General features: G+C 62.2%; 1 protein-coding gene across 2 annotated transcripts in view; it reads left to right on the forward strand.

The window, feature by feature from the left end:
• CCDC57 (coiled-coil domain containing 57) overlaps window positions 1–13958 on the forward strand; it is a 77329-nt gene that overhangs the window by 32792 nt on the left and 30579 nt on the right. Inside the window, exons 11-15 of one of the 2 annotated variants that reach the window (XM_021066370.1) lie at window positions 4869–5088; window positions 5749–5924; window positions 8553–8563; window positions 9776–9896; window positions 12799–12975. In XM_021066370.1, the coding sequence (XP_020922029.1) occupies window positions 4869–5088; window positions 5749–5924; window positions 8553–8563; window positions 9776–9896; window positions 12799–12975 (705 nt within the window). The remainder of the gene's footprint in view (window positions 1–4868; window positions 5089–5748; window positions 5925–8552; window positions 8564–9775; window positions 9897–12798; window positions 12976–13958) is intronic. The other variant, XM_021066369.1, reaches the window with a different exon arrangement.

Raw genomic sequence — 13958 nt, forward strand, 5'->3', positions numbered from 1 at the left:
GGACGACACCCGCGCCTGGTGCCAGCTCACCCCCCCGCCTGGCCTGCCTCCGAGGTGGACCCTGATCGACTGGCCTGAGCTGTCGCAGCTCGGAGGGAGGGTCCCTGGTTAGAAGGGCCAGCGGGAGGGAGGGGCTGGGGCTGGGGGTCGCTCCAGGCCGTGCGGGACTCGCGTCTCCTCCTGCTTGTCTGTTTAAATGGGGGCATCGCTGTGCAGGGAGAGGCACCTGCTACCCACGCCGCTGATGCGCGCAGCGTGTGGCCACCCCAGAAGGTCCCCGTGCTCTCCCTGTGCCCCCCCCCCGAGGCTTGTCATGGGGACCCAGCCGGGCAGGCTTTCCGCCAGGCGCCCAGCGGCCGAGTGTCCACAAAACCCCGGACTGTGTCGCCTCGTCACTCACCCAGCCCCTCGCTGACAAGGACGCAGACCAGGTGCCCGTCTGCCTCTTCCGAGAGCTTGACGCTCTCACACAGCGTCGGCGTCGACATCAGTGACTCTGTCTTAGCGGCCCCCGGGGACTGTCGAACCTGGAGACTGAGCTGGTGGCTGAGTGGACGGAGGCGGGGCGGGCGGCCCCGCGCAGGAGCGGGAAGGCCAGCGTCCACCGCACGCCATCCCGGCTGTGGAGCCGGCCGGCCCTCACTTGGCAGACCTGGGCGGTGCCCCCGCCGGCTTGCTTCAGGTGCCCAGAGCGCCGCCGCCGCAAGGGCCCCCGGTGACACGAGAACCGAGTCCTCCCCTTGCCTCTCCCTGCCTGGTGACGGAGCCACCAGAGCCGTGAAGACGGCCGCTCCCTCCCACCGCTGTGGCCGGGCCTGGCTGACCGTGGGCCCAGTGCCCCGGCGGGCGACCTTCACGGCCATGGGGCTTCCGGCACGGAGTTGGTGAGGAGGAGGTCACACTGGAGCAGGTGGGACCTGCGTCCGTGGGAAGGAACACGCGAGACGGCAGGGGGGAGGGGCGACGGGGCAGCACAGGGCGACGCATCTTCAGCCGACGGGCGCCAGGACGAGCGCCGAGGACACGGAGGCTGCAAGCGGCCACAGGGGGGCTTGTGCCTGGACTCGGGTGTCACGTGCACTCTGCTCGGCCCAGGCCTTGTCCCCGTCCACCTGGGGCCTGGAGGGAACCCGCAAGGACGGGGCCTGCGGAGCCGCTGCAGCGACACTTGGCACAACCAGACCATCTCGGACGCGGCCGTCCTGGTTCCGCGTCCCTTTGTGGAAAGCCGTTCGCCCGGTCCTCCAGGGCAGCGGAGCCCCAGACCCCTTGCTGTTTCCGGGGTACCGGCCTCTTCCTGCCATCCGCCCGCAGGGGCTCTGGGTGAGCAGGAGCCACGTCTCCAGGCATCCCCCTGCCTGCTCACACTGTCGGGGGCACAGCTCACAGTCCCTGGGCCCTCTGCGAGGGACACGGGCTCCCTGCGGGGAAAGGCTGCCGGGGCCCCCTGTGGCCTCTGGGGCTGGTGCATGCCGGCAGTTGGTCAGGGTTGACCGGGACTTCGCCTGGACGAGGTGGCCTCCACCAGCCATGCCGTGTGGCCAGTGACAGTCCTGTTTGCACAGGGGCCTGCAGAGCCCCAGCCTGCTGCTGGGAAAGCCCGCGGCGTCCGGAATGCACCCCTCAGCCTCCCACCTGGGCTGCTAGGCTGCATGCCCGAGGGGTCGAGTTCTGGAAGGCGTGCCTGAAGAAGCCCCCAGGAACAGTCGAGGTCAGCAGGGGGTCAGGCCTGGGAGCACCGGTGTCCCCGGAGGCGAGGTGGGACCGACTCTGGCCACCAGGGTTCCCCACGGTCCCAGGGCTCACGGCAGGTGGTCTTTGCATGGGCGCCTCCTCCAGGGCGCAGGAGAAAACGAAGGCCTCTTTTTCTGTCAGTGAGCCATCCCCCGCCCCAGTTCTTTGTCGTGTTCTTTCCCCAGTCCGGCAGTTCCAAGTTGTTTGTGTCCAGGCCCCAGCTCAGCATTGGAGGAGGCCTCTCGGCGCTCTCCTTGTTCAGTAAACAAGGAGCCTTAGAAATGCCTGGCAGTCGGGCACAGGCACCTGGCCATCCCGCGTGGCAGGGGGCACCCACACCTTGGCCCTGTCCAGAGGGTCTGGCCACGCGGCCACGGGGGCGAAGCGAGCGGGGCGTGGCGGAGCGGGTGGTCTGAACGTGACCGGCCCTGACGGAGAGACGTGGCTTCTGAGCCGGGACGGCATGGGGGCCGGGGCTGCCCAAGCTTCTGGCTGACACAGTGGAGTGAGGTTCCGAGCCCTGCAGGTAATCCAGCAGGACACAGCACCTGCATCCCCCCTCGCGGAGCCTTCCTGGCTCCCACGGCGGGGTGTGGCCCCCTGGCAAAGTGGCAGCTGTCAGTGGGCAGCGGGTGGCGCTTGCTTCTGCAGGGCGGGGCCCTCCTGGCACACGCTCCTCTGGGAGCAGCAGGATCCCTGCCTACGCCGAGGTCGGACGGAGGCTGCACAGGGAGGCAGCGCCGAGCATCCCCGGGTGGCGGCCCCCGCGGTGTCCGCTCTTGGCTGCGGCGCGACTTCCCAGCACGGAGCCTCTGCGGGGGGCAGCGTGTCCAGCAGGAGGCAGGGGCTTTCCTCCAGCAGACTCCGCGGAGGGCTGGGCGGTGCCAGGCCAGACGCGGGCACCCGCAGACCCGGGCCGCCCTCCTCCGCCCCCCGTCCTGGGCCGCGGTGCCTCCCGCTCTCCTGGGCTTTCCCGGCGGAGTCGCCGCCGCCGCCGCCGGGCGAGTCCTGCGGCCGCGAACGCCTCCGGGGCCAAGGCGGTGTCTCGCCGCGCCTCTCGGAGGCTGTTCTCAGTCACTGCAGGCCTCACGGGCTTTTCTTTCTGAGTGTGGTTCCGGCGTCTTCTAGGTCGCCCTGGTTCTCACGGGAAGTTGGCAGTTTGTTGTATGTCACTGCTCCTCGGCAGTATCGTCACCTATCTTTTTTCTGTTTTTTTTTTTTTTTTTTTTTCGTCTTTGTGTCTTTTCTGGGGCCGCTCTCGCGGCATATGGAGGTTCCCAGACTAGGGGTCGAATCGGAGCTGCAGCTGCAGGCCTCCGCCAGAGCCACAGCCACTCCGGGTCCTTAACCCATGGATCAAGGCCAGGGATCGAACCCGCCACCTCATGGTTCCTCGTGGGATCCGTCGACCACTGCGCCCCGACGGGAAAGCCTGCTCTGGTTATTTTTACGAGGCTTTTCTCAGCAGTTGGACTGTGAGGCACCCGCTGCTGTGAGCTTCTTTGTGTTTATCCTGCTTCGGGTTTGTTAAACTTCTTGAACCCGCGGACGTAGCTTTTCATCAGGTTTGAAATCTTCGGCCCGCACGTTCTGCACATTCCCCGTCCTCCTCATCGGTCTGGGCCGGTGCGTGTGTCGGCCACTCGCTGTTGCACGGCCGCCAGTGCCCCCCGCTGTTGGTTCTTCTCGGCCTCCCTCTCTCTGCTGGAGTTTGGGTACTGCCCTGTGTTTACCCTCACCCGCCGCTCCCCCCGCAGTTTCCGACCTGCTCATAATCCGCAGCCGTCCCAGTAAGTGTTTCTTTCAGATCATGCGGTTTCTGTCTCTGTAGGTCGCATTTGACTCTCTCTTTGTGTGTATCTGCCATTGCACTCTCTCTCGCTCTCTTTTTCTCGGCTGTGCCTGTGGGATGTGGAAGTTGCCGGGGCAGGGGTCAAACCCACACTACAGCAGTGACACACATGCTGCAGGGACAACGCCGGGTCCCTAACCCATTGTGCCGCAAGGGAACGCCCTCTTCCGTTTCTCTCTCTCTGATTTTTTTCCTTTTTCCACTGCACCCACAGCATATGGAAGTTCTCAGGCCAGCGATGGAATGTGAGCCACTCCTGTGACCTACGCTGCAGCTGCAGCAACGCCAGAGCCTTAACCTACTGGGCTGGGCCAGGGATCAAACCTGCGCCCCTACAGAGATAAACTGGATCCCTAACCCATTGCCCACAGTGGAAATTCCCATTTCTCTTTTCGTGTTCTTGTTTTCTTTATAAATCTCTGAGCAAAAAAAAAAAAAAATCTCTGAGCATATTTATGGGAACTGCTTTAAAGTCCTAACTGTCACTTAGCATGATGTTTTCATGGTTTGTCCATGTTGTACTTTGTGTCAGGACATCACCCTTTTCGTGGCTGAATAATATTCCACCCTGTTGCTTTGTGTTGATCCATTCACCTGGTGGTGGGCATTTGCGTGTTTCTGCACTTTGGCTGCTCTGAATATTGCTGCTGTGAACGTGTGCTCGGGTTTCCGTGGGGCTGTGTGTTCTCAGCTCTCTCTGTGTGGAGGCTCCGCGGTTCCCTTGAGAGGAGCAGCTGCTCTGCGTCGGGTTCTGCAGCCCACAGGGCTCGGTCTGCTCCACATCCTCCCAACACTAGTTGTTGTCTGTCTTCTTGTCACTGCCACCCTAATAGATGCACAACGGCTATTTTTTTTGGCTGTGCCACGGCCTACAGAAATTCCTCGGCCAGGAAGCGAACCCGAGTCACAGCAGCGACAACACCAAATCCTTAACCACTTGGCTCCAGGGAAAAGCCATTGCAGTAGCTGCCTACAAGGGCTGAATCTTTTCTGTCCCTCATAGATGTGGCTGAGGGTGTGCCTCGGCTTCCCCAGGGAAGTCCAGTAATGGCTTTTTAACCGAAGAGGCAGGGTCCCCACATTTCTCAACGAAAGTTTTGTTTGAAACCAGTGGTCTCGTGTTTGTGAAACCTAGAAGGAAAAAGTTCTCCGTGCTTCTGTCAACACCAGCCACCTCGGGGACAGCCGGGGGCAGGGACAGAGGGCGGGAGGTGCAGGAGCCAGCCGTCGGTTCTCAGTGGTGACGCCTCTGTTTCTTGCTTTGTTTTCCTGTGTTTGACAGACGCTCCTGAGGCCTCGTGAAGAGGAAACGGGGACCGGCTCTCCGGCTCTCTCGGTGCAGCAGCTGCAAGAGCAGAACGCGAGCTTGCGAAGTGTCATCGCACAGATGAGACAAGAGATGGAAACGCTCAGCGATCAGATGCTCCCTCCTGCCCGCTTAGGGGCGGGGGCCCCCGAGGCCACCCAGGACCCAAAGGCAGCGGCCGATCCCACCGTTCCTGGTGAGCGGGGGAGGGTCTGCTGAACCCACAAACTGACACCGCTGCAGTGGTTGTTTTTTGTTTGGGGTTTTTTGGTGTGTGTGTCTTTTGGGGGCCAGACTCATGGCACATGGAGGTTCCCAGGCTCGGGGTCGAATCGGAGCTGTCGCTGCCAGCCTGCACCACAGCCACAGCCACGCCAGATCCGAGCCACGTCTGCCACCTACACCCCAGCTCACGGCAACGCCGGATCCTTAACCCACTGAGGGAGGCCAGGAATCGAACCCGCGTCCTCATGGATGCCAGCCGGGTTCGTTAGCCGCTGAGCTGCGTCGAGAACGCCCCTTCAGTGCTTTCTGCAGAGTGGCAGCTGCTTTTCCCCAGGGGAGGGCACCTTCAGTCGGATGTACACGCACCTGGGCGTGGGGGGGGCACAGGGCGTGCGCACAACACGGGGAGAGACCAGAGCCGAGCAGGGGCTGGGATGGCGGGGACCCCGGCACCGGTGGGCGACCCACGAAGGGAGGTGCAGGTGCCCGAAGCCGCGGCTGTGCCAGTCCCGGGGGCAGACCTCCTTGCAAGGCCGGCGTGGGAGAGTCGTGGGTCGGCAGGCAAGCACGGGTGACAGATGAAGGGCGGAGAGTAAACGCATGTGCCCTTGTGTTCACTGGGTTTTGCAAGGTTACGTTCTGGCTCTTGAAGCAGAAATGCGACACCTAAAGCATAAGTTTAAAACCCTGGAGGAACACCTGGAAGTGTCAGAGCCTTGGAAGACCCCCTCGTCCTGCGCCGGTGCTCAGCCCGGTGTCCCGGCTTCCGCAGATGCTGCCGGTGAGTCCCTGAGCAGCGGCACAGCCGCGGAGCTGCGGCAGACGTGCCACCCAGAGCCATCGGGTGCCCGCAGCGGGGGCTGCCCTTTTCCGTGTAGGTGGGATCACGCGCGGGCTCGTCTGCCTTCCGAGCCGTGGGTGTGGTCAGTGTGGACGCAGCCGCCCTCTCCCCGTGGCCTCCCGGTGGCTATGAAGTGGCTGCCGCAGTGGCTGTCGTCTGTACCCGTCGACTTTTTCCGTGTTCCCTGTGGTGTCCGTCTGCTTGGGCTCCACGGCAGACCCTGAGGCGGGGGCCGAAACCACCGACCTTTGTGCCTTCACTGCTGTCTTTGGTGATGGAAGGTCTTTTTTGTTGGGTTTGGGTCTCTGCTCTTTTGGGCCACACCCACAGCCTATGGAGGGTCCCAGGCTCGGGGTCGCTCGGAGCTGCAGCTGCCGGCCTTCCCCGCGGCCACAGCGACGCGGGATCCCAGCCGCGTCTGCAGCCTACACCCCAGCTCACAGCAACGCCGGGTCCCCAACCCGCTGAGCGAGGCCAGGGATCCAGCGCAAGTCCGCATGACCCTAGCTGGATCTGCCTCCGCCGCAGCGCAGCGGGGACTCCTAGACGGTCTTTTTTTATTTGTGAATTGCTGTTTTTTTGAGGTATCGCTGACTTACAGTGTTATGTTTCAGGTGTACAACTGTGATTCAAACATTTCATAGATTTTACTCCATTAGAAGTCATTGTAAAACGTTGCCTGTTCCCTGGGCAGTAGCTTCTTCACTTTTTTTTTCTCCCCTGTCTTTTTAGGGCCACTCCCACGGCATATGGAGGCTCCCAGGCTAGGGGTCTAATCGGAGCCACAGCCACCGGCCTCCACCACAGCCACAGCGACTCGGGATCCGAGCCGCGTCTGCAGCCTACACCACAGCTCACGGCCATGCTGGATCGTTAACCCCCTGAGCAAGGCCAGGGATCGAACCCGCAACCTCATGGTTCCTAGTCGGGTTTGTTAACTACTGAGCCACGATGAGAACTCCCAGCTTCTTCACTTTATACCTGACAGTTTGTCCGTCTCACTCCCCTGCGCTGTCTCGCCCTCCCTGCTCCCCACCGCTCCCCGTGGGCTTGCTCTCTGCACCTGTGAGTCTGCTGCGGTTTTGCTCCGCCCACTGGCCCGCTGTGTCCCCAGACCCGCATGTCGGGGTGCCACACAGCACTTGTTCTCGCCCCCTGCCGTGTCCCACGAGCAGAACGCCCCCCACGTCTGTCCGTGTTAGTCTGTGACCAAGGAGGCGGAATAGGCAGGGGAGACAGCACTCTTGTCAGTGGCGCAGGGACCCCTGGAGGTCGGCACACCCGCCAACACGGGTGCAGACACAAACTCCGGGTGGACCAAAGACCCACACCCGCGACCAGACAGCGGGGCGGGCCCGGAGGCGAGGCCGGCAGGCGCGCGGCCGTAAATTGCAGCCGCGGCATCCGTCTGGATCCACGGCCCGAGGCCCGGCAGGCGTGGATCTCGGGCGAGCCGGGCGTCCGGCTGGCCCTCTGGGCAGGCCCCGCAGCGCAGGGTCCGTCCCGTCTCCTCGCTCCAACTTCCTTTTCCGACGGAGACGCCTGGCTCCCGCGGCCGCCGCGCGTCTCCCGCCCAGTCGGAGGCCGCCCCCTCAGCCCGGGCTCCGCGCTCGGACGCCCCGCCAGGTGACCCTCCCCGCGAGGCCCCCAGGCGGCTGGCGCCCGGGGGACCAGGGGACGGGGTGGCCGCCAGGAAGGGCAGGGCAGCAGGGCCCTCTGCCTGCGGAGGCATTGCCTCCCAGATGGTGCGGTTTTGTTTTTCTTTTCCAGGGCTGGTGTCTCTTGCTTCTTTGTGCGATTTCCTTGGGCCGGAATCTCCCGTGTGAGGGATCATGCCCGAGTTTCTGCCTGACTCCAGAGAGAGACTTTCCACATTTTACTTTCATGTTTACTTTCGCTTTCCTGCCTTCCTTCCTTCCTTCCTTTTGGTTAGATTAAAGAAGATTCTTCCTGGACTTCCCGTCGTGGTGCACTGGTTAACAGCCCCGACCAGGAACCATGAGGTTGTGGGTTTGGTCCCTGCCCTTGCTCAGTGGGTTAAGGATCCGGCGTTGCCGTGAGCTGTGGTGTAGGTTGCAGACGTGGCTCGGATCCAGCATTGCTTTGGCTCTGGTGTAGGCCAGCGGCTTCAGCTCCGATTGGACCCCTAGCCTGGGAACCTCCATATGCCGCGGGAGCGGCCCAAGAGATGGCAAAAAAAAAAGGACAAAAAGAAAAAAAAGGAAGAGTCTTCCTATTGTCATACAGATCTTTTTTTAAACCACAATTGTGTCCATTTTTGGTTAACATTGTTAGATGCACGTACGTTTAGAATTATGTTCTCTTGGGAGTTCCTGTCGTGGCTCAGTAAGTTAAGAAACTGACAGTGTCCGTGAAGACGCAGGTTCGATCCCTGGCCTCGCTCAGTGGGTTAAGGACCCGGCGTTGCTGGGAGCTGGGGTGCAGGTCGCAGACGCAACTGGGATCCCACTTTGCTGTGGCTGCGGCGTAGGCCGGCGGATGCACTCCAGTGCGACCCCTGGCCCAGGAACTTCCATATACTGCAGATATGGCCTTAAAAAGTCAAGAAGAAAGTGTGGATGTTAAAAAGAGAGCGAGGGAGCGTGTCAGATTGCCTGTTGGAGTTGTGGGAGTTCCAGCGTCTGCCGACCGGTGGTGCCTTCTTTCTTTCGGGGCGAGACTTCCCTTGTGAGTACCACGAGTGACTTCGCTTCTGTCCTGGGCATTTTGAGTCTCAGGTCGGGAAAACCTGCCTGTCACAGAGTCTGTTTTAATTCCGCGTCTTTTCTGTTAGCGGCCATGGGGTTTTCCTCGTCCGGCCCTGCCTCCTGCTGAGCTCAGCGGTCTCTCCGGGCTGTGGCTGCTCCAGTGCTGAAGGGGGAGGCACGGTGGGGAAAGGCAGGCGCTCCCTGGGGTTGGAGCCCCCGCCTCTGCCTCCGAGGCCCGCAGCCTCGCTGCCTGCCTTTCCGCGCTGTTCAGGATCCGCCGGGGCAGCCTTCCCGTTGCTTTCGCTGTTTCTGTCCCCCTTTCCTGCTGAATCTCACCAGGGACTTAGTTTGAAAAGAACCGACTCTGGTCTTTCTTTTTGTTTTTTAAGAGCCTTTTTAATTTTTTTTTTTTTTAGGGCCACACCGGCGGCATATGGAAGTTCCCAGGCTAGGGCTCAAATTGGAGCTACAGCTGCTGGTCTACACCACAGCCACAGCGAGGCCAGATCCGAACCGCATCTGCGACCTACACCCCAGCTCACGGCAACGCTGGATCATTAACCCACGGAGCGAGGCCAAGGATCGAACATGCGTCCTCATGGTTCCCAGTCGATTCCTGGGCCGGGGATCCAGCCCGAGTCACAGCAGCGACGGCGTCAAACCCGTAATTAACCTCTAGGCCAGCAGGGAACCCCAGCCCGGTCTTGCCCTGCCCTCAGCACCCGCGCTGCTTTCCGTTTCCTCGGTGTCTGCTGTTGGCTTTATTCTCTCCCTCCTCTACTTTATTTGCTTCTCCCCTAGTAAGTTTTTGGGCTCCCTTGAGGCACATGGAGGTCCGCAACGTCAGATCCTTAACCCACGCGCTGGGATCGAACCCGCGTCCACGTGCTCCCCAGATGCACCACAGTCCCAGGTTTTGAGATGAACGTTCAGCTCATTTGTCTTTTATCTTTCTTTAAAATAAGCTATGAATACTTCTGAGAGGAGAGCTCCACATACATCCTTGAGATTTCATCAGCCGTGCTTTGGGGACAGTTCAGAACTTCTAACCTGCACGGTGACTTCTTCAGTGGAAGCTCCCCCCCGGCTGTAGGAGGTGCGTCTGACAGGGTCGCTCTTTCTGCAGGAGGAGCTGTGCCCGGCGACAGCACCTCCGCGGGACTGGCGCTCCGGAAGCTTCGAGACAGGGCACGGCTCTTGAACTTCCTGGTGGCGCGGCTCAGACGGAAGGTATGGCCACCCTCTGACCCTCGGGCTGTGAGGGCCTAACGGCTGGAGAACGCTCCTGGGCCGGGAGTGAGCCCGGCCGGCCACGGCCCCTCCGAGGCGGGGGTTATTTGAGGAGCCGCAGGGAGGCATGTGTGGTGAGGGCCTGGTGCACAAGGGAGGGAGCTGGAGCAGGTGCACGGGGCCTGGTCTCTGCCCCTCCAGCAGGTGCTCGGGCAAGTCCTGGGACCATCCTAACGGGGGACCAGCTGCCGGAAGGTGGTCACCAGTGCTGGGCTGACCCGGCTCTTCCTGCGGAGTTCCCAGCGCAGCTCCAGCTGGTACTCCGGGGTGGGTAGGCCATGCGGTAAAACGTACCTTTTTTTCTTTTCTTTTCTTTTTAGAGCCGCACCTGTGGCATATGGAAGTTCCCAGGCTAGAGGTCGAGTTAGACTGGCCTACACCACAGCCGCCTACACTGCAGCTCCGGACAATGCTGGATCCTTAACCCACTGATCAAGGCCCGGGATCCAACCTGTATCGTCATGGATACTAGTTGGGTTCATTATCACTGAGCCACAGTGGGAACTCCCATACCTTGGTTTTTTTGGCCACCCAGCAGCATACGGAATTTCCCAGGGCAGGGATCAAATCCGAGCCAGAGCCTTAACCCACTGCACCAGGCCAGGGATTGAACTCGCGTCCCACTGCACCACAGCAGGAACGGCTCAAATATACCATTTTTGTGGGTACAATCTGGTGGCACCGAGTATACCCATGGTATTGTGTAGCCGTCAGCAGTCTGTTGTCAGGCATGTCCATCGTTTGAACAGAGCTCTGTCCCCATTGGGCACCAGCTCCGCACCCCCTGCCCCTCTGTCTCCGTGGCCCTCATGCGGCGAGTGCATGGCACTGGAACTGCACAGCCTCAGCCCCTGAGACCGGCTCCCTGCATGGGCAGTGTCCCCAGGGTGCATCCGCGCTGTGGCAGGTGTCAGGGCTTCATCCCACACTGTGTGTCCTTCTGCTCCACCCCGGGCTGCTGTCTGTCCACGCCCGCTCCGGCTCCCCGGCCGTGTGCATGGAGCACCTTCCGGGTCACAGGGCAGCTCTGCACCTGACTGCCAGCACCCACCAAATGCACCCAGGGCGGCTCTGTGCCGTCCACACCTGGCTGGGCGCACGAGGGTCCCGCGTCCCGTGCCCGCCCAGCGCCCGCCGCCTTATGTCTTTTTGACTCTGGGACAGCGCTGTGGTTTTGACTTGCACTTTCCTGGTGGGGGTTGATGCTGAGAGTCCCCTCACGCGCTCACTGCTGCCGTTCGTACCTCTTCTTTCCCGAGAACACCCTCGGCCCACTTTCAGTCGGGTTGTCTGTTGTTGCAGCCTCAGAGGGCTTGTGCGTTCTGGATACAAGCCCCTTGTCACATGTGCAGGTCGTGAACGTTTGCTGCCATCCCATGTCTTGTCTTTTCTCAGTCTGGCAGTGTCCTCGGGAGCAGCCCATCTTCCTGGGGAACCACGCGGTTCCGTCGCCTTTTGCACATTCCCGCGAGGCGATTTTCACGTGTCCTCTGAAGTCCGTAAGCATGTAAATTCCAGTGCCTGGTGGGCTTTGCACCTTCTGTGAAACAGATCACCCGGCTGGTGACACGTCACTCGAGCTTTCCGTCCCCACAAGGGGCAGGCAGTGCTCCGGAAATCAGAGGCCTCATCCTGGCGGAAAGTGCACTTTTGCTGTCTCAGTGGAGACGAACTCGACGGCATTTCTGTTTCTGGGATCGTGGGTCTTTGTCACGTAGGAGGGGAGGCCTTTTTTTTTTTTTTTTTTTTTGTCTTTCTGCCATTTCTTGGGCCGCTCCCACGGCATATGGAGGTTCCCAGGCTAGGGGTCCAATCGGAGCTGGAGCCACCGGCCTACGCCAGAGCCACAGCAACGCAGGATCCAAGCCGCGTCTGCAACCTACACCACAGCTCACGGCAACGCTGGATCCTTAACCCGCTGAGCAAGGGCAGGGATTGAACCCGCAACCTCATGGTTCCCAGTCGGATTTGTTAACCACTGCGCCCCGACGGGAACTCTGAGGGGAGGTCTTCAGACCTCAGCCCCAGTTTAGCCCACTGTCAGGAGTTCACGCGCACGCACACATGGAAGGCACGCACACATGCACACACACACCAGCATACAACTCAACCCCCCCCCACTCACACTACTAACAGGAAGGAGACATGGAAGTAAGAGCCGTCAGTCTGTCCTCAGTGGTCCCGCGTGGCTTGATTATCCTGAGGGAAAAAGTCCGCCTCGAGGAGCTTTTGCGTTTTCCTTAGCGGTGTCTGCTCAGCCCGGGGTCACTTTCCAGTGTCTGTGAGACGAGACGTGAAACACTCCCGCTGCCGCTCTTCACAGGAGCCTCTGCCACAGGCCGACGGCGTTTTATCTTCCTGAGACTCCGACGGGCAGGGTGCGGTGCAGAGAGCTGTGGCTTTCTGCCTGTTCCTTTTTCCCGCCTGGGGTCGGGAGCGGGGGCAGATGTCAAGAGCAGCCGAAGGCTGAGGCTGGTCCCCGGGCTCCGGCCAGGACTCTGCCCGGGCACTTGCTGGCTGCCTGCAGCCGCCCCAACTGTTCCTGCGGCCGCACCTCCCTGCCAGCCCGTCCACCCACCTCTGGCCCTGCTGGGCCTCCCCACGCCGCCCTTGGCCTGCGGGACGAGGGCCTCCGTGCAGACCCCGGCGCGCACGGCCTCTGCCCAGCCGGGCTTTGCTGCAGGGGCCACGGCCCCTTTTGAGGCTGGGGGGGGTGGGCAGCCGTCGCACGCCCTCCCGCCCTTCCTGCACTGACCGCCGTCCTCCTCTGTCCTCGTCCCAGCTGCCCGTCCTCCCCCAGAGCCGGCCGCCTTCCTAACGTTGTCCCCGCACGGCCTCCCAGGTGCTGCAGGAGCCCCTGGACGTGGACACCGTCCAGCGAGAGCTTCCCCACGAGCTGGACCAGATGCACCTGGAGGTTCTGCAGCTGCGGAGGCAGGTGGCTGAGCTGGAGCAGCATCTCGGGGCGGCCCGGAAGGAAGGCGGGGACACCTTGGACACTGCGGGCCTCGGAGCAGAGGTGGGTGCCCTGTGCCGGTCTCGGCTGGGTCCTGGCCACCTGGCCCTCCCTCTGCTGCCTCTGGCGGGGCTGCCATCCCATCTCCGGCCTCCAGGTCTCCGAGCCCCTGGGTTCAAACCGGGTGGGGAGCCTGCACACGTGAGGAGGCTCTCCTGTCTCCTCCAACACCGGCTCCTGGACCGCCTGCCTCGGGCCCTGGGAAGCCTCCGCGCGCAAAATGGCAGCTTTTCCTTCCCGGGATGCCTGAGGGTGGGCCCTGCAGGTCCCAGCAGCTTCTCGGGGTGTCTGTGGCCAGGCTGAGCCGGGGCAAGGGCTCCGGGGCAGCACGCTGGGCCCATCGCTGAGTCAGGCCACCTTCCTGCACCCTGAGTGCAGGGACACAAAGCTCTCCTCACGGGTGTCCTCCGACCCGCTTCCCAGGCCCATCGGTTACCTGTGTTCCCTGTGGTTGCAGGCAGTGACCTGCTCACGAGCGGGTCCGGGGACCGCTAGACGCCGTCTGGAAGCCACAGGGGCCAAGGGTTGAGAGCGACCCTTGGGAGCGCAAGAGGACAAGGGCCTCGTGTCCAGGCAGCGAAGGGCCTGGGCTGGACAAATGCGGCCCGGGGCTGGCTGCCTGGTGGAGTTCGGGGGGCCTGCAGGGGAGGAGCTGGTGTGGGGGGCCCGGAGGAGGGCCAGGCCCTCGGTTCTTTTGGAAGGTGGACGCCCAGGAGCCTCGTGGTCTAGGCCGGGCTCTGGGCCGGCTGGCGGCCAACACGGGCGTGACCCACGTGCTGTCCCACAGCACAGCCGCTCCAAGGGCGCCAGGCACTCGCTGCAGCCCTGGCCCTCGCGGCCTCCGTTGCAGCCCTGGCGTCACGAGCTGGTCCCACTTGTTCAGAGTGAAGGGAAAGAGGCCGTGCACGTGAGGGAGTTACAGCCCGGGTGTTTGCCAAGAGGACCCTGTACCCGAAAGCCGCGCGGGGTCCTGGGCCCCGGGCCCG

Source organism: Sus scrofa, chromosome 12 (assembly GCF_000003025.6).
Source record: "Sus scrofa isolate TJ Tabasco breed Duroc chromosome 12, Sscrofa11.1, whole genome shotgun sequence".
Lineage (NCBI taxonomy): Eukaryota > Metazoa > Chordata > Mammalia > Artiodactyla > Suidae > Sus > Sus scrofa.